The 20,822-nt window shown below is 36.5% G+C and overlaps 1 protein-coding gene across 1 annotated transcript; it reads right to left on the bottom strand.

Annotated features, from left to right (window-relative positions):
* Positions 1-569: 569 nt before the first annotated feature.
* Positions 570-11,572, bottom strand: LOC114362161 (probable NADH dehydrogenase [ubiquinone] 1 alpha subcomplex subunit 12). The gene is made up of 4 exons (XM_028317449.1): positions 11,400-11,572; positions 9,116-9,241; positions 7,872-8,064; positions 570-649 (listed from the first exon to the last, which is right to left on the bottom strand). The coding sequence occupies exons 1-4, from the start codon at positions 11,505-11,507 to the stop codon at positions 618-620; spliced, it is 459 nt and encodes a 152-aa protein (XP_028173250.1). The 5' UTR covers positions 11,508-11,572; the 3' UTR covers positions 570-617.
* Positions 11,573-20,822: the final 9,250 nt, after the last annotated feature.

Genomic DNA, 20,822 nt, shown 5'->3' on the forward strand with positions numbered 1-20,822 from the left:
GATTCATACACCAAACACTACTTATATTCCAAATTTGAAGCTTCTAGGTCTGCTAGAAGTGCCTTAGAATTTTGATGATCGGTGAGTCAGTGAGTGACAAAATTAAAAAAACTTTGACCCGTTATAATTCTTAAACTACTGGTTCAAATTGAATGAAATTTGAAATATACCGTGTCTTTACAATGCCTGCATAGCTAATGAAAATTCAGCCTTCTAGTTTTATCCACAACGAAGTTACAGGCGGTCGAAAATGGCCTGAATTGCTTCGAGCTTCGGCACTGCGTGCCCCCAGATATTAAGATTGTTGTTGACTTCTATTTTTTAAGAAATTATGAAAGATGTAAGAAACTTTTTACTTTTTAATGTGGCTTCTATCAATGATATTAAGTACTTTACTATGAAATCATTAGACATCCCTGTAAACATATCCCTGTTATTTAATTGTTTTAATATTGATGTCCCTTAAAAAAAATTTAAGAAATAAAAATGTTTTTGGATTTTTCCAATTTATTTATTTATTAAATAGTTGAAATACAAATTAAGAATTACTTTTGTTATCTATTTATAAACTTTATCATTTCCTTCTCTGATTGCACAACTTTTATAACTTCTTTGATTCAGCAAACGGGTCGGTTGCAAATGGATTGTCCTGGAACAAAAGAAAACTATTTTAAATATTCCCAAAACCAATCACATATAGTAAATAAAGTTTTTTTTTATTTTGTCTCACTCCAGGCTACTCCAACAGCGTTAGCTGGTATTTTCAATCGTGTTATTAACAGACGCAAACGCTTGCAGCGTTTCAGCGTTTTGTATTTCACGTCCAGAAGCAAACGGAACTAAAACTGAACTTTCAAAACTTAAGAAAAAGTAAAAATGATCTTACAAATGATTTTTAAAGCGAAGCGAAATCATTGGAATTTCTGAATTCTAACCAAATCCCAACTAATATTATAAATGCGAAAGTAACTCTGTCTGTCTGTCTGTCTGTTACGCTTTCCCGCTTAAACCTCGCAACCGATTTTGATGAAATTTGGCATACCTAGAGATAGTTTGAGTCCCGGGAAAGAACATAGGATAGTTTTTATCCTGGTTTTTGAAACAGGGACGCGCGCGATAAAGTTTTTCTGTGACAGACAAAATTCCACGCGGGCGAAGCCGCGGGCGGAAAGCTAGTTCTTTATAAATAAGTACAACATTTTTTTTTTCAATTTAGGTACATGCCCATTTCACATTGGTAACATAGATAATATAAAACTTCAAAATACACTTATACCCGTTACACAAACATTACTATGTGCTCTCACAGTGCGCGTGGACGCACAGAGTGACACACGAACCAATCACAGAGCTCTATTCTACGCTGTGCGTCCGATTTGCTGCTTCACTTAAGCAAGCATCGTTTGTGAATACGGGCGTTAGCGCGTTTTCTATCATTACTTGGGTAACCGACCTCAACCATTAACGACTACTAGCGCCATCTCTTAAGAACCACTCATACTTGCTATTCAATCTTCAAGTTGCATTCATTGCACGCAGTTGCGCTAAACCTGTTCGTTCGTTGGTTCGTTTCAGCCGAAAAACTTCCACTGATGGACAAAGGCCTCTCCCAAGAAACCTGCACATTTACCTAATTACCATTCAGACAGGTGGCATTAGACTAGTATTATTACATTGTCTGTGATAGAAGTAAGTATTTCGTTGTAAAATTTATTATATAAAATCTATTTATGATCTAACCATTTATTTATTTTTGTGTCTTTTATTAATTAAAATGCATCATTAGTAGTTTGGTTTCCAATTTAGAGAAATAAAATGGTAATTTTAAATTAATCAATCTACCTAGTTCTAATTTTTTAGCATAAAAGACATTTAGCAGCCATTGAAACTGTAAAACTCATAATCCGCATCCCTGAAAAAGTTTCGCGCGCTCCCTTTTTGTATTTCAAAACAATTTTATATTATTTTATTATTTTTGATGAATATAGAATTTCACTAAACAAATGCAACGATTATTCTGGTACATTACAGGCATATCACAAGCTACAAATCTTTCCTCTTTATAATATTTAGTATAGATGTATTTTTTTTTTTGAAGTTGGTTTTTGGGAGACAGTCTCACAATAATCGAATTCTACTATAAGTCTAAATTGTACTAAAAATATTGTAATGATTGTTGTGGTGAGGAAATAAAGCATTTTTTTTTATATTATTATTATTTAGTAGGGTAAACCGTATAGCTATTGCCCACTTAAAGATTTCAAAACCAATGAGATGAAAAATTAAAGAANTTGTCGAAAGTCGAGCAAAATTAGGAATTAAAAATTACACTATCCTCATATCCTCACTTACCATGTTAATTACTCACAACTAGGTAATTAACAAAGTAAAAAATTGTGGAATCCTTAATGTCTGGGATGTTGTTTATCGTTTTTTATAAACGATAATCAGAAATTCAACAATGACTTTTGTCCAGCTAGCTTGTTCTACACGAATCACAGTGCGTCTTGACAAAATCCGCCATAACTGTTTTTTTTTTAGTGTTTCCTATTGTAAATTATAAATCTACTGTACATTGATCTCGGAGCCATCTACTTAGTAAATTCAAATCTAACTAGAGTGATTCAAAGTCAGCACCTGACAATATTATTCTTAAAGCGGGCAATCACTACCAGTGGGCAATCACTCTCTGGTTTACCCTATGTATGTTTAATGATTTTCTAGGGCTTAGTACACCTTTCTTCTTTAATTTACCATCTTAGAAACAATTTTATTGACCCTGTCCTAATTTCCATTTGTACCTTGTAACATGAATCAGTAAGACGACTTAAAATAGCTGTAAACTGCCCTCTGTGTACAGGGGTTGAATAAAACAAGTCCGCAAAACACCCTTGCGGAACGCCCGTAAACCTCAGTGTTTGCAACTTTTAGGGCATATCGTCACTGTCAGATGGCACTGTATAAAAGGTACGCAATAATAAACTTGTTATCCCACTATATTTAAATCTTTTAATTAAATAACAATTAATCTAAAATAGTAAAATATGACAAATTAATGTCCAGAAAATCAGACCAAAAAATATTTGATGAGAGATCGTGATTATTTCAATGCTTTCTCCTACTTACTACAAGGAAGTACTTGGCCTGCCTCCTTCCTATTCTAATTCCTATAATTTTTCTGAAAAATATTATTGGCAGGTAGTTGCTAATTGCTCATAAGATAAGCCCCCTTAATTGATATTTATTGTCCGTGGTGCATAATCTTTTCTTAAAGGTTTTAAACCTTTGTTTGTCACCTGTCATCCGCTTTGCAATGGAAGGAAGTCGAACCTGTATTTCGAACTCCTCTTATGTTCATCTGATTAATTTCGTTGCGGGTCCAATGACAGTTTAACTTTCCCCCGGGACAAACTTGACCTTCATTGGTTGGGTTTTGTGGCGGTCAAGCTGTAGATCCTGGCTACACAGGAGTTGCAGTGGTGGGAACGAGAGGTGGGAATAGTCCCGTTATTCTAATTCCTACCATTACTCGTAATAAATGAGAAAGTTTGTGGGGATGGATGTGATGGACGTTATGATTCATTTACGCAAAAACTACTTTACGGATTTTTATTAAACTTTACCGTAGGTATAAGTGTTTATACAATAAATAAGTAATCCAGTTATTAGTCGATAAATAAAATTACTGTAAAAACTGATAAAAATGAAAAAAAAAAATGTGCAAAAAAAATGAAACTAACTGTGATTGGTACCCAGTTAATCCCAATCGATTCTGGGTTGTTAGTCCATTCATCATGGACACTCTACTTTCAGTTTGGTCTTAGTACAAAAGTTAGGTTTTAGTACAACTTAGCTTTTGCTAATTTAGCTTGCTAAGGGAGCTACGAACTAAGTTAGGTTCTGGCACTACATTTGTGTTTTGGTACTGACGTTAGGTTTAGGTACTAAAGTTGTTTTGGTACAAAAGTTAGGTTTTGGTACAAGTTAATTTTTGGCACTACATTTATGTTATGATACTGACGTTAGGTTTAGGTACTCAAGTTGTTTTGGTAAAAATGTTAGGTTTTGGTACTAAAGTTAGATTTGGTACTAAAGTGAGGCTTTGGAACAAAAGTTAGGTTTTGGTACAAAAGTTAGTATTTGGCACTACATTTATGTTTTGGTACTGACGTTAGGTTTAGGTACTAAAGTTGTTTTGGTACAAAAATAAGGTTTTGGTACATGTTAATTTATGGCACTACATTTGTGTTTTGGTACGGACGTTAGGTTTAGGTACTAAAGTTGTTTTGGCACAAAAGTTAGGTTTTGGTACAAAAGTTAGGTTTTGTTACTAAGGTTAGATTTGGTACTCAGGTTTTGGAACAAGTTAGGTTTTATGGCACTGCGGTTTTGGTACTAAAGACTGGTTTTGATACAAAAGTAAAGCTTTCGTGCTACATTTAGGTTTTGGTACAAAAGTCAGTTTTCGGCACAAAATCAGTCAGTCAGGTTTTGGTACTTAGGTTTTTGGTACTAAAATAAGGTTTTGGCACTTAAGTTAGGTTTCAAAAATCAAAATCATTTATTCAGTTTAGACCACAAGTGGCACTTATGAACGTCAAAAATAAAAAAATAAAAGGTAGCCCTTATGGGGCACTTTACATGTTTTGGTAAGAAAGGTAGCTTTTGATGCTTAAACGGATTTGGAAAGTTAGGTTAGGTTAGGCTTTTGGCACTACATTTTAGTGTCCGACCGAATATGGATTTTCAGCCGAAAACGGAAACGAAAACGAAGCTTCGGCTGCAGTCTCATTTTCGGCCGAAAACGAAAACGAAAACGAAAATGACCTTCAACTCTCAAATTTCAATCTGAAATTATGTAAAAACTTTGAAAACCGTTAATGTTTTGACCAAAAACATAGATGTTTGACAGTTGTTTTTGATAAGGATTGATTAAAGAAAACCGGCATTAAAACACAAAAAATTGAATTATGAATTCTTAGTAGAATATTATTTCCGGTGTATATTGAAATATTGGGAAGTGAAGAAGAAATAAAGGGTGTCCAGTGGGAATTTTTCAACTTCAAAAATGATTCATACAAATAAATTAATGATTTTTTATTATTTATTACTAATGCAAACTGGAGTTTAACAATGCGGATTTATTTTTTTATAGGCAATGTCTTTTAAATGATGCCCGTTTTACTATAGGCACTTGAGAGTGCACAGCCGGACCCTTACATTCGCAACTATGCGAGAGCAAATCGCGCTAATAATTTTCCTGCAACTTCACGGCGGATATTTTCTTACAGAACCTGAATTATTTAAGGATTGTTTTGCTGTAAACTTTTGACTTGAGATATCCCCACAAGAAAAAGTCGCATGGTGTGAGATCTGATGACCGAGGCGGCTAGAAAAAATAGTCCTCAGTGTCTCCATCGAGGTACTCTCCGTGTGTGGTGAGACACCTTCTTGCTGTGAAGCAAGACACATCGACCAGTGACTCATGGCGTATTTCAAATCCGCATTAGACTCTATTTTGAAACAATTAAACTTAATGAAAACTCTTTGGTTTTATTTGTATTCAATTTTGAACTTGGAAAATTTTCGCTGGACACCCTTTACAATGTAACCTCACTTCAAAACTTCAATAGAGTGTGACAATACCGCGTCCGGTCAAGTCTGATTGGAACCATGAGTGCATCAGATTCACTCCTGAAGATATCGGAACGATAAACTTCACCATCTTATTCACGTATTTCTGATATTCGGTTTGGCCGAAGCTTCGGCTGGTTTTTGGCCGAAAACGAAAATATGGCCGAATGTCCATTTTTTGGCCGAAAATGGCCGAAAACGAAAACGAAAACGAATATTCGGTCGGTCACTACTACATTTGTTTTGGTACTAACGTAAGGTTTTGGTACTTAAGTAAGGTTTTTGGTACTAAAATAAGGGTTTGGCACTAAAGTTATGTTTTGGTATAAAAGCTAGTTTTTGGTACAAAAGTTGGGTTTTGATACCTAAGTTAGTTTTTGGCACTACAGTTATGTTTTGGTACTTGGTACTGATGTTAGGTTTTGGTACAAAGGTTAGGTTTTGATACTAAGGAAGGTTAGGTTTTGGTACTGAGGTTAGGTTTGGGTACTAAAGTTAAGTTTTGGTACAAAAGAAAGGTTTTGGTACAAAAGTTGGGTTTTGATACAAAAGTTAGTTTTTGGCACTACAGTCATGTTTTGGTACTGACATTAGGTGTTGGTACTTGGTACTGATGTTAGGTTTTGGCACAAAGGTTAGGTTATGGTGCTAAGGATAGGTTTTGATAGTAAAGAAGGTTAGGTTTGGGTACTAAAGTTAGGTTTTGGTACAAAAGTTAGGTTTTGGCGCTACAGGTGGGTTTTGATACAAAATTTAGTTTTTGGCACTACAGTTATGTTCTGGCACTTGGTACTGATGTTAGGTTTTGGTAGTAAGGTTAGGTTTTGGTACTAAGGAAGGTTAGGTTTTGGTACTGAGGTTAGGTTTGGTTACTAAAGTAAGATTTTGGTACATAAGTTAATTTTTGGGACTTAAGTTAGGTTTTGGTACAAAAGTTAGGTTTTAGTAGTAAGGTTAAGTTTTGGTACTAAGGTTATTTAGGTTAGGTTTTGGTACTAAGGTTAAGTCTTGGTACTTAGGTTATTGTGGTTAGGTTTTGGTACTAAGGTAAGGTTTTGGTGCTAAAGTTAGGATTTTCAAGTTGTAATTTGATGTTAAAGTTGTTTTTATTCTAAAAATTATGTTTAAATTTTAAAATTAAATGACTTGAAATCATCACTCTAAAAAAGTAATTTATTAGGTAGTGTAGTGATACGGCTTCCCTCTTTCTGTCTATACGTACAGTGTGGAAACAATAAGTAATTTCACTCGATTATTTCTAAATTGTACAAGATATCGTAAAACTGGTTACCGATTCTGAAAGTGCTTTACGAGGTCTTTCAAACGATACCAATAACAGGTTACAAGATATACTGGAACTATCTGAAAATTCAATGCTTCTAGCTTCCATACTAAATATATGTATGCCAACCACATAATATTACAAAAACAAATTATTTATTTGCAACAAATATTTTTTATTAAATAATAAACTTTAAATAAACTCTTAAATTGCATATTTTTTTAAAATTATATATGGAAAACAGTAGTTTTAGGCTTTACTTGATATAATATACTCAACATCAAATAAATCGCACCTTCCACAACGCAAACTTTAAAGATTTTGTTCTGACACAATCATGGTGCCCCAACAATATTTGTCGCGGGGGGTGCGATTTATTTGACGCCGAGTGTATTATCAAGAGATGAGTTCCATGAGTGGTACTAAATGTATGGAAGATGGAAACATTGGATTTTTGGATATATCCAGTTTATTCTGTAACTTAATATTGATACCATAAGATAGAGCTCGTGAAGCACTTTTAGGATGAGTAACCAGTTTTATGATAGTTAGGATTACAAGTAGGGAAATGTTAGGTTTTGGTACAAAATTTAGGTTTTGATACGAAAACAGAAGCCAGTTTTGAAAACATCACACATCAAGAGAAGTCTTTAACCAATTTGTGTTGCCAGTGATGTCATACGGATCTGAGACGTGGTCGCTTACTATGGGCCTCATAAGAAGGCTCAAGATCAAATAAAAGGGCGACGGACCGCAGAATTTCTAAACTTAAGTGCCAGTAGGCAGGCCTTCCACTAGGTGGACCGACGATCTGGTACCTACAACGGGTAGTACCTGGATGTGGGACGCGCAGAACCGGTCGCTGTGGAGATCCTAAGAGGAAGACTAGGTATGTCAAGCAGTGTACGTCGTTTGGCTGAAACGAACGAATGGTAGAGGCAGTAGCAAGACTTACCATCCCATACTTTGATATGCGCCCTGACTGTGCTGAAGGGGTAGTAGGCGCACTCCGTCCCAGACATGTTTTCCTGGTGCGGCAGGAGCCAGCGGCTGTACCAAGAACAGCAGTTCAGGCAGTACTTGGCGCAGTCCTCGTAGGGAAGGCAGTCCGTCTTGTAGTGAAGCCAGCCGTACCACTCAGCTGTGACCTAGTGTAATTATTACATATTAGAACCTACATCACGAAAACAGTAGCATGAAATCAATCACTGGCCTCCACACACATCTATCTACAACATGCTGGTTTTTTATATTCAATCCCAATCCAAATCCGTCCGTCAACTGTCTTTCATTCAAAATATGTTTTTGGTCAAAATATCAACAGTTTTTGATGTATGTTTTCATGTTAATAAGACTATTCGAAAATTGTGAATACTTATTCTAAAACTGATTCAATTTGACAGTTGAATTGAGTTGAAATCCGGATTTGGACAAGGATTGATTATGGGAAACGGGCGATATACTGTTTATTGGATTATCCTGTCATTCTTTGAGGCCATTCCATCACCACATCAATTGCAGCAGCGTTCCACAAACAAGTTGAATCGGGGGACTTTGGTGTTATACACGCGCCCTTACAACTTTAGGGATAGTGTCGTTAAGTCGCTATTTAACAGTAAGTAGTTAAACTAATATTAACTACCGGATACAACAGTAATTGCATGTAGTCACTGTGTCGGTTTGTGTTATTAGTGAATAAAGTACTCTTATTCACATCCGTGGCCGTCTGTATAAAGCTGCTACATGTGCCATCGGCAGCTGCTTTTCAATGAGGGCTATCCTACCACTTTAGCGCTCACCAGTTAGCGCCACTGTAGAGTAAGGTTCTGTCACTTGCTAGTAGCGAAGACAGTGGCACCAACTGGTGAGCGCTAAAGTGGTAGGAAGACTATCGCATTTGCACTCATCAAGATGGCGCCACTGTAGAGTAAGGTCCTGTCAATCGCCAGGGGTGCCAGCTGTTAAGTATAAAAACGATAGCCCTCATTCAACCCACTTCGGAATAGCATCTTTCGGAATGAAGTACTTGCTATCACTGCACACTACCTCCCTAACCCGTCTGGCCAGCATGGGTAATGAAGGCCAATTCACCCATTTGTAAAATAGGTTAGTGCTCCTGCGCCTTCTTTGGAGGCTAAATTACTTGATGATGAAACTGTACGCTGCGCTTCTGGGCAGGCCTATTGGTCTGTAATTCACCTGGCTGGCGTCGTAGTTCCACTTCACGTGGTCAGCGTACTCCACCCAGCGACTGCGGCCCAGCATATAGTACGTGTTCTCGTAGTAGCGGTTCCCGAAGCAATCGCAGCCCTTCAGGACGCCTTCCTGAAGAACGTTTGGCAATTATACAGGGTGTGGTTTTGTAAAACAACGCCCATCTCCTACTTGACGGATATGATCTTGAGTCGGCCGTTTGTTGTAGTGTTTCGAAAGACTCCTCCACCGAGAAGTCGCAGGTTCGATTCCCGCTCAGTATAAACAAACATTTGTGTGCATGAACATGTACAGCTTTCGCCCGCGATTTCGCGTGAATATTGGTCTGTCACAAACCTTTACCACTGTCCCCTTTCTAAAAGCTGGGATGAAAACTATTCCACTCATGTTTACTTACTCTGACTCTCAAACTACCTCCACATCTCGTCTAAATCTTTTCTGTGGTTCAAGAGTGAAATAATAACAAACATCTTTGTTCTTTCATCCATAAATTCGTTATTTCATATTAGGTAGTCTATAGCAAAAATATTAACTCTCACATCCGCTCCCCACTCGACACACTTTCCACCTCCACCTACATTACATTCAATGTCTGCAAGATGTCTAATAATTGTACCTATAGTATCTTGTAGTTGTAGTTGCAAAGTTTATAGACTTAGCATTTGATGCCAGGGAGTCCTTCAAATATTACAAGGCGATGCCTCTTTTATTTAAAGCATACCTAAGTGTCAATGGATGGATAATGAAGAAACATCAAAACTCGGAGTCCCTGAAAAAAAATCTCCTTTTTAAGACGTACACTGCCATCTAGTTAAAGTGCCCGTAAGCGCGTTCTCGCAAAAGCAGCTTCGCCCTGGAAGGTCTGACACCCGGCACTATAAATGGGGGCATCTTGTAATTAAACAACACCCAATTCATTGTGTTTACAGATAGATGGAGTGTTTCACCACACACAATTACTTTTTTAGAAGTACCTAGACTTGTTAGATATGTGGAAAACATTGAAAGATTTAGGTATTAGGCTATTTAATTGAATGTCCTTAATCTAAAAAACCGGCCAAGTGCGAGTCGGGCTCGCGCACAAAGGGTTCCGTAGCAGCAACAGTTAAATCAACCTATCTCAAAAACTATAAGAGATACTTTGATCAAACCAAAAATCGTTGAAAGAGTTAATTAGCATGCATCACCTCTATTTTTTTTAGAATTTTATACCCCGTAGTTATAAAAATAGAGGGGGGGGGACATACTTTTTACGACTTTGAGAGCTGATATCTCAAAAACCGTTCACTTTAAGAAAAATGTTTTTTAGAAAACTTTATATCATTTTAAAAGACCTTTCCATTGATACCCCACACGGGTATGTACATCGAAAAAAAATTTTCATCCCTCAGTTACATGTATGGGGGGCCCCACCCCCAATTCTTTTTTTTACTATTTAGTGTCATAATTTTGTAGCGGTTCATACAACACATATTCCCATCAAATTTCATCACTGTAGTACTTATAGTTTCCGAGTAAATCGGCTGTGACAGACGGACAGACGGACAGACGGACAGACGGACAGACGGACAGACGGACATGACGAAACTATAAGGGTTCCGTTTTTGCCATTTTGGCTACGGAACCCTAAAAATGCTACAATAAGGCGACCACGAGCCGGAAGACGTAGCGTGGACAGGCCTCCCACTAGGTGGACCAACGATCTGGTGAAGGTTGCGGGAGGTGCCTGAATGCGGGCGGCGCAGGACCGGTCTTTGTGGAAAACCTTGAGCGAGGCCTTTATCCAGCTGTGGACGTCTTTCGGCTAAAACGAACGAACGAACGAAGCGCCCGTGTACACGATGCGGTGGCGGTGCAGCAGCAGCACGGTGGGTCTCGAATGGTGTGTGTCAACGTGACGTTTAGAATAAATATAAACTTTATTGACATAAAAACAAGTACAGTATAAAATAGCGAAGCCCCTGACTCCTGTGCTAGGTGTAACTAACAGTGGGTTCGGTTAGTCAGAGCCCTTCTGGCAGGGAGAACCCCACTCATAACCCACTAGCTGCCCCCGCGGTTGGTGGGTATACAAATTCATGTATTTTCCTGCCAAAAAAAATCTCTTACGGAACTCACAATTTTAGCATATTTTACGGTGAAATGAAGACACCACCAAGGTGCGGCGGCGGTGCAGTGAGGGTGCGGAGGCGGCATCGTGTAGGTACACGAGCGCTAAGTAGAATAATTTACAGGTACTTAACTTCCAAAAATATAAATGGTTATATACCTTCAAAGTGTCGTACCGCCATATCTTATACAGCGCTTTGAATGGCCCTCCGTTCTTCGCAATAATCCGTACTAATGCAGCCCATTTGTCCAAAGCCAAAAGAGACATTGCTATTACGTATATAAATGTGGTAAGAATTATTTTATAGACTGAAATGTATGCCTGTCTGTATGTTTACGACTACACTGACGTTAGATTATGACAATTTATGTTTTTAAATTTTAACTTAAGCCATGAACGAGCATCCAAAGGAGGTGTGTTACAGAGGAGTGGAGGTGTATGAATAATTTTTGTGTTAATATTCCATCCCTAAACTTTAAATTTTTGACAAATGGCAATGCCAAGATTTTGTATGGAAGGTGGCGTCTTTTTTTTTCGCGCACCATCGACCAAACTTTGTATTTTGATTACAAAATAGTGTAATCATGGACCTATAAAAAAAGGCGGACGGAACTCGCGCTACAACAAAACTGTGACGCAAAATTTTGGCGTTTGTCTATTGTGTGAGTGAATTTAGGGATGCCATGTTAGCCAAAACATTTTACCCATTTATTTTAAGAAAAACATAGATCGGCAGATGTTACTTGGAAATGTAGACAGAATTATTCCGTGCCATTTTAAAAGGATGAAAGGTGAATGCGTTGAGGTAGGCGCGAAATTTTCAATGTTCAAATTTTCTTACATTGTTTGCAAGTCAGTGTGTCAGGGTATGTACATAATGTTGATCAAAAATAATTCACGCAGTTACAAATTACGAATCTTGTGTACATTATAATCATAATCTTATGCATCATCAATATATTATTATTATCTCTGATAGATTTTTTTTAACATACAACCTGACACTGACTTGCAATCAATGTAAGAAAATTTGAATTTCGCAGTTCCACATTTTTGGGCAAATTTCAAGCGTCTAACTTAAGCGGTTTAGATTTTTCATACAAAAGGATTTTCCCGCTAATTCCCGTTCCCTTGGGAATTTTGGTAATTCCTTTCTTAGTGCACCTCTACGGTATTTAAGCTACGTCCCTTCCAAATTTCAAGTGCCTACGTTTAGCCGTTTAGGCTGTGTGTTGATCTGTCACTAAGTCAGTCAGTTTCTCCTTTTATTGTATAATATTTAGATTCTTTTTTAACTACAATGTCGTTTATATAAATTACATTGATGTTTTTTAGTTCTTTTTTGTTTCTTTGAGTAATATTTGATTTTAATATTGATTTGATTTTAAAGGTGGAAGAAAAAACGTAAGAAACTATTAATAGCAGGGTTACTAGCCAATGGATGGCTAATAATGGCTATTAATAGATAATAATCAGTTATTATCCAAACTAGCTGGCTACAAACCCATCTCTAAGCATAATTGACTTTAGATGAAGTAAAATTATTCCAAAACTATTAAATTTCGGATTTTTTAAAATATCACGTGAGATTAGGGGGTGGGGGAGGGGGTCAGGCAAAATCTCACCAAATCTCACCAAGGGGGGCGGGGGGGTTGAAAAATAGCCAAAATTGTCTCACGTAATTTATGGACGCCCCCTAACTCGCAGCTCCGTCCCAAAGACTTCGGCAGGACACAGTCAGGTTTTAGTGAGTAGGCCCTGCCCATCTGGCAGGGAGAGCCTCACATAACCCACTGGTTCCCCCGGGCCAGTGGGTATACAATTTCATGCATTTCCTGACGAAAAAAAAAAAAAAATTAGCGCCGACATAGCGCTCGTGTGGCAGATTCTGTGCAGATACTGCGTTGAAATAATTACGTTGCGATAACGCGTCGCAGCCGCAACGCTCGTGTGACACCTCTCTTAGTCTATTATGGTTGAGTATTGAGTATTAAATGCAAAAAGATTTCATTTCTTAGTCCTACTATTTACAGATGAATAAATAAAACACACATTGAAAAGCAACAAATCATTTATTGTTAACAATCTTTCACGTACTGAAATTCACAGCCTAAAAGAAATAAACTTTGTTTAGAAAAAACATGCCTTATTTTACTTATAAATATTTATAATAATAGGTACATCGACTCTGAACTTAGCCTTAAAAAAGTACAACCAAAAATGTTAAATATATCTATGAATATAACTTTACTTAACTCATCGCACTGATTCGCTCTTTAGGTTTAATTTCACTTTACTTCTGACTAAAAATACTAAACTAAAATAATAAATGTTGAAAACAACGACTCCAAAAAGTAACGCGAAACATACTTCAGGCCAGAAAGATGGAATGGAAAAATGATTCGCGTCAATTTTTGGTGGCCAGCCAGCTCCGTATGGAATGTAAATATAAAGAAGCCATCTATCTTTAATGTTACTAATTAAGTAATTCTATACTGTAGACACATTACAATATTGTTGATAGCAGTGTTCATTTAATACCCTACTCACTAAAATAAACTAATACTAAATTACATAAACTATACATCTATAAGTAAAAAATATATAATGTTTGGCTATGGTATACACATTTGTGAGAATGGATTCGCTATGTGTATATTATGTATGTTACAAAAAAGTATTTAAAAAGTAAAATAATTTGTTGTATCAACATCATGTTCCTAATTGAAAGGATCATGCGTACACGATTTTCCATAACGATCGATCAGTAGTATGGCAAACGGGAAAAAAGTCCCAATGGATCGACTAACCGGTCGACCGATCGGACGAATCAGTTCAATATAATAAGTATATTAATTTTAGTATCCATTTCGAAACTAATAATATTCAATTTATTAGCTTCGAAATTGCAAAAATAGACATGATATAAACCGCAAAAAGACTACGGGTAGTACGGATCAACCCCAGTCACTCAACACGGCGAGCTTGTCGGGCAGCCCGTTAGCCACAATGAGTGGGCCGGGGGCCGTCGAGACATTTGCCGGGCATTTTCAAAAACCCCCACAGGGTCTGTGAGGGCGTTTGCCGGCGTTTGGGGGACATTTTTGTCTGTGTCAGCGACGACGAAGTGCTCTCAGTGTCAGATGAGTGTCATAGAGAATGTTTTTGATAATATTTCGCACTGTGCAAGTACATCAGCGTTGTCAGCGTGAAATACTTGGTGATACCCAAAAAAATCAAAAAGTTCTCAACACGTCTTTGTTAAAATTGGAATATGTGTTGTGTTGTCGACTTTTTGGCCACTTTGGGCGTCACGAACTATTTGACGTTGACTGCACTGTGTCGTAACTGTGACTTCACTGATGTGTGAATCGACCTTAACAACACAGCGAGGAATGCATCAAATTACTGTAATATATACTTTGATGAAATAGTACAGTTTTGGCACAACTCTAAAGGAACTTGCTGCTTATACAATTTTATGAGATAAAGAAATAAAGAAAGAGTACCACCAACATTAGTAAAAAAATATTATATTCTAGTACGTTATCATCACATCATCAGATCAATTAGTTGTTAAGACACCCAGGGAGAGTGGGGGAGAACGTAAAATGCTACATCTACATTTTTCCTGAACGAGATAACTATGATTCTATTTATGAATGAAAATATACTATATTTGCTACATAACCTATTAAGTACTTATTATTTAACTTCTTGGCATCTACAATGGAAGAACACGGTCTAGCACAACAATAATACTGCCTGTCCGAGTAAAATTTATTCTAATAAGAAGAAGTGATGATGACGAGTACTTTTAAAGAGAACTAGTTAATATTTAAACTGGTCCAATTACGGTTCAACTTTCATCAATGCCTGCCCTGCATCACTTCACTTTCATTCAAATTTCAAGATAGTATTAATATCAAAACTGTTGGTAAACCCCCTGAAATAAATAAAAAATCACGCCTAATTTGAGGGTATCCGTAGAGATGGATAAGATGATAGTACGTTCACCACCCGAACCTGCATTAGCACGAGTGGCGTGTGTCAATTTATAATTTCGAAATAAAATAGCCTATTATAGGCAGAGGCCAAACTTTCCAACTATAGCCCTACCATACAAACTATACTGTAAGTAGGACTATAGTTTAATGACTTTATTTTTTCTTTCGATTTCGTTAAGGATTTGAAGAAGTACGTATACTTCATTTAAATTTAAATTTCAAAAAATAAAAAGCGCATACATAATAGACGCAACAATCCAAACAAAACTTATCACTATGTAATAAATTTTTCGCTTACGTCGATTCCGGTTTTCTGAAATATTTTTTTGATTTATGATTTTTAGTCCACGTTTTCTCACTTGTGACTTCACTGATGTTGCGGCCTAGGCAAGACAAGGTAGGCATTTGACCGCAATCGCACCTGGTGTTAAGTTGAATTGCTTACCATCAGGTGATCCGTCTGCTCGTATGCCACCTATAAGCCCTGTTCATCTCCGCGAGTATGCATCGAAACAAAACACGCACGGCGTACTCTCCAGGGATGTTTAACCCTCACGAGCCAGTGTCGCAAACGCATATATTCTTAAACCATTGTAAAAAAAATATTCACTATGGAAATAAGAAACAATTCCCGTGTGGTGCGCTAGATGGCGACACAGTAGCTTCTTGTAACAGTCAGCCCTATCGCATCGGCACAGTACCGATCACTGACATAAGTCAAACGAAACGGTGCTAGACTCTGAGATAAGCTAAAATACACCATAATTATTGTTGACGACATTAAGTAGACATTTTTTAAACACCTTCGCGAAGAAAGCTTTCTGTATAGCCTGACCAGGAACATAAAAACCCTCGCCATGTTGCGGAAAACTAATGGTACTAATTTCTTTTAATGGCAACAGTTACTGAAAACTTCATTAACATGTCACCTTGCATGTCAGTCTATTGCTGTCAAAGTGTAAACAAACTTTATTTTAAATGTGTGCAATTGATTTTGTGAATTAAATTGCTAAAATATTTTTATAGTCGTGAAAGAAAAGTGGTTCACAATGTGTTAATGTATTTGTCGAAGAGAAATACCAAGGGTTCGGACAATATTTTCATTGAATAATGTTTCCGACAATGGTTTTCAAATTGACTGACATGTTTATCGTATAGTACAGTCCACTATGAAAATTAGCTGTAGTTTGTTTCAACTACCTATTTTAAAGTTTTTTGTCACTTTCTCAGTTTTGAATTTTATGGAATTGGGAAAGAAGTACCGAGTTTGAAGCGTTCATGAGCAGACATTGCAGTTGAATATTCAAGTTCTGAATTTGATTATTGATGAATAATAAAATAAATCCTACTAGCTCGATTGATGGTTTCATTTAATTTATTTAAACCAGAGGTGGAATTGTGTAAAGCAATCGTAATCATTTGACAGTTCATAACGTACGATAAAGACAGTTAAACAAAGCATTTGACAGAATAATCGTACGTTATGAACTGTCAAATGATAACGATTACTTTACACAATTCCACCTCAGGTTACCTTTATTAATATTTTTTCGTTAATTTATGAAAATATCAAATTAGCCCGTAATCCTGAATCCTGATACATAAATTTAGCCTATTAATTTAACACAGGTACGACTGTACTCAGTGTTGCACTATCAAATGCAACTGACGCGACTCTATGCCAGGGTTTTTATGTTCCTGGTCAGGCTATACGTAGTACATATTATTATTCTGTGCTTATACTAATAAATATAAAATGTTAAAAAAAGAACTCCAAAAACTAGCACTAGTAAAGTAATGTTAAAAGCTAATGTATGGTTTAGCGCTGTACTCGATTTTAACAATGTAAAGATTTTAAACTCATGTAGGTATAACAACTTCATACGTTAAAACTATCTTTCATTTTCGATGGCTCCTACGTATACTGGCGTAAGTGAAAAAAATAGATTTTACAGGAGAGCCATTTAAGTGGCCAGAACCATATTTTTGGGTCATATCTTCTGACCTACTATAACGAATTTAATGAAATTTCACATTTAGCCTCAACATGTAATGCTTTTGCTACTGCTGTTATCAATTTTTATATTTTTCTTATTATATTATTTTGAGATTTTACGCATTGCCCTTTTACGTCGTCATATTTCTATAATTTCATGTATATTGTTCAACGTAAAGGGACTTAAATGACAACGTAAATATAATATTTTAAGCGATTACTCTCTTTATTTATGCATGTAATTATTTTAATTGTTATCATGTGCTATATCAATAATAAATTAGTTAGAAAAAGTTGTTTAATGTATCGTTATTAGGTTTAACGCAAATACGCCCATATACTGTGCTCGAGATTTAGTTAGGTCTTTTAACATAATGTGTCATATTTTTAAAAATTATAAATAACTTGAAAAAATCGAACTGCCTAAGGCGGGAATTGAACCCACGATGCCTTAGGCAGTTCGATTTTTTCAAGTTATTTATAATTTTCAAATTAGTTTGAGATGCGAATCTTAACGCTAAAAATTAAATAACTATATAATGTGTCATAATTTATAAATAAAACAATTTGCTAAATATTTTCATGGCTTTATTTAAGATTTGGATTATAAAAAATATATATTTATGTAAGCAACTACTCGTATAGAGGGACGAATCGTATGATTGGGCTTTATACGTGGCGTAGTTTTGCACATACGCCTATTTGCCTAAAATTTTATTTTGTATCTAATGGAAAAAAAATTTTTTTTTCTTACTGACGTTATAGATTAGGTCAAAGTGAAATCATTGCTTAAATAATTGGAAAAAGGCGTAAGCGGCAGTTTCGCCTTTATACGTAGGAGCCATCGTTTTATCCTTTGGTGTTATACTACTAAATGTGGAAATAAATGTTAAAAATAACAACTCTAAAAATTAGCGCGAATCATACTTCAGAACAGAAAGATTGAAAGGGAACGGAAGATGTGATTCGCGTCAATTTTTATTAGCTTTCAATAAATTATATACAACATAAAACGTACTTATAACTAAGCATACTAAATAATGTGCCTGTCTTCATAGTGAGAATGAAGTACTTATAACTAAATCGTTTAGCCAACTATAATTAAAACTTAAACCTATCATTAACATGCAACTAAAACTATTTTGATAATAATTGATATACATGTGTTGTAAGTATTCAGTAATAAATTTTAAAAAAATACATAAAAACTAAACCTTTTTTGGTTTTTTTTCCCCTTTTTTTTTACTTGTCTTGTCTTCCCTTTTTTTTAAAGGGTTAGTAATTGTATTTGTTCGCAGAATAATAATAATTATGTACTATGTACAGAAAGTTTTGCGAAGGTGTTTTCAAAAATGTCTACTGAATGTCATCAACAATATGGTGTAATTTAGCTTGTCAAAGAGTCGAGCACCTTTTCGTTTGACTTATGTCAGTGATCGGTACTGTGCCGACACGATAGGGCTGACTGTCACAAGAAGCTACTGTGTCGCCATCTAGCGCACCACACGCGTATTTCTTCTTATTTCCATAGTGAATATTTTTTACAATGATTTAGAGTACGCTCACTTACTTCACTCACTACTCGCTCGTGAATGCTTTGTGGATAAACATTCCAGGAGAGCACGACGTGCGTTTTTGTTTTGGATGCACACTCGCGGAGATGAACGAACAGGCCTGGTATAATAATGATTCGACTTGATTGTTGTACGTAAATAGCACTTAACGCAAGGGCAGGTAGTTCTTACAATGACTTATGGCGCCCTTTCTGGCATTATCATTACAGAAATGGATCCCAAAGAAGCCGGCATACCAAATTAAACAGCATTTATGTTAAAATAACTAATTTTCCTCATTGGTGTTTTTATGTGATAGGTGTCAGACGAGCAGCCGCCCATGTACAGTGTGCACCCTGCAACATCAGTGAAGTCACAAGTGCGCTGCCAACCAACTCCCTTTCCCCCCGATTGGGCCTCCGGTCACCTCACTCACTCGGCGCTGCTTCTCGCCGGTTTTCTGTGAGGCCGTGGTATCACTCCGGTCGACGGCCCATTCATGCCGAAGCGTGGCTCTCCCACGATTTTATTTTTCACATCCAAGAGTTAGATCAGTCCACAACAGCTGGTTGATGAAGCAAGAATTTAAATTGTAATTTGTAATTTAGAAAAATAATGAGCCCCGAAACGGGGGGGGGGCGGGGCGATAGATAATGTTTATGAGAATATTTTGCACTGTGCAGGTACCTACTGAGATTAAGAAATAACGAAAAAGTACCACCATGGCACCAACATTAGTAAAAAAATATTATATTCTAGTACGTTATCATCATGTCATCAGATCAATTAGTCGTTAAGACACCCAGGGAGAGTGGGGGAGAACGTAAAATGCTACATCTACATTTTTCCTGAACGAGATAACTATGATTCTATTTATGAATGAAAATATACTATATTTGCTACATAACCTATTAAGTACTTATTATTTAACTTCTTGGCATCTACAATGGAAGAACACGGTCTAGCACAACAATAATACTGCCTGTCCGAGTAAAATTTATTCTAATAAAAAGAAGTGATGATGACGAGTACTTTTAAAGAGAACTAGTTAATATTTAAACTGGTCCAATTACGTTTCAACTTTCATCAAACCGCCTGCCCTGCATCACTTTACTTTCATTCAAATTTCAAGATAGTATAAATATCAAAACTGATGGTAAACCCCCTGAAATAAATAAAAAATCACGCCTAATTTAAGGGTATCCGTAGAGATGGATAAGATGATAGTACGTTCACCACCCGAACCTGCATTAGCACGAGTGGCGTGTGTCAATTTATAATTTCGAAATAAAATAGCCTATTATAGGCAGAGGCCAAACTTTCCAACTATAGCCCTACCATACAAACTATACTGTAAGTAGGACTATAGTTTAATGACTTTATTTTTTCTTTCGATTTCGTTAAGGATTTGAAGAAGTACGTATACTTCATTTAAATGTAAATTTCAAAAAATAAAAAGCGCATACATAATAGACGCAACAATCCAAACAAAACTTATCACTATGTAATAAATTTTTCGCTTATGTCAATTCCGGTTTTCTGAAATATTTTTTTGATTTATGATTTTTATTCCACGTTTTCGCACTTGTGACTTCACTGATGTTGCGGCGTGTACATGGCGGCGGCAATTTTTTTATGCAAGACAAGGTAGGCGTATGACCGCAATCGCACCTGGTATTAAGTGAATTGCTTACCATCAGGTGATCCGTCTGCTCATATGCCACCTATAAGCCCTGTTCATCTCCGCGCGTATGCATCGAAAACAAAACACGCACGGCGTACTCTTCAGGGATGTTTAATCCTCACGAGCGAGTGACGCAAGCGCATAATATTCTTAAACCATTGTAAAAACATATTCACTATGGAAATAAGAAAAAAATCCCGTGTGGTGCGCTAAATGGTGACACAGTAGCTTTTTGTAACAGTCAGCCCTATCGCATCGGCACAGTACCGATCACTGACATAAGTCAAACCAAACGGTGCTTGACTCTTTGACAAGCAAGACAACGAGACAATGGGCCAACTA

The sequence above is a fragment of the Ostrinia furnacalis genome, unplaced genomic scaffold (assembly GCF_004193835.3).
Source record: "Ostrinia furnacalis isolate ACB-3 unplaced genomic scaffold, ASM419383v2 OfSCF6240, whole genome shotgun sequence".
Classification (NCBI taxonomy): Eukaryota; Metazoa; Arthropoda; class Insecta; order Lepidoptera; family Crambidae; genus Ostrinia; species Ostrinia furnacalis.

Coding starts and splice junctions, on each gene's coding strand:
- LOC114362161 (XM_028317449.1), bottom strand. CDS start 11,507: ATGTCTCTTTTGGCTTTGGACAAATGGGCTGCATTAGTACGGATTATT. Junction 9,242..11,399: donor GGCGGTACGACACTTTGAAG/GTATATAACCAT, acceptor AACGTTCTTCAG/GAAGGCGTCCTGAAGGGCTG. Junction 8,065..9,115: donor GGAACTACGACGCCAGCCAG/GTGAATTACAGA, acceptor TAATTACACTAG/GTCACAGCTGAGTGGTACGG.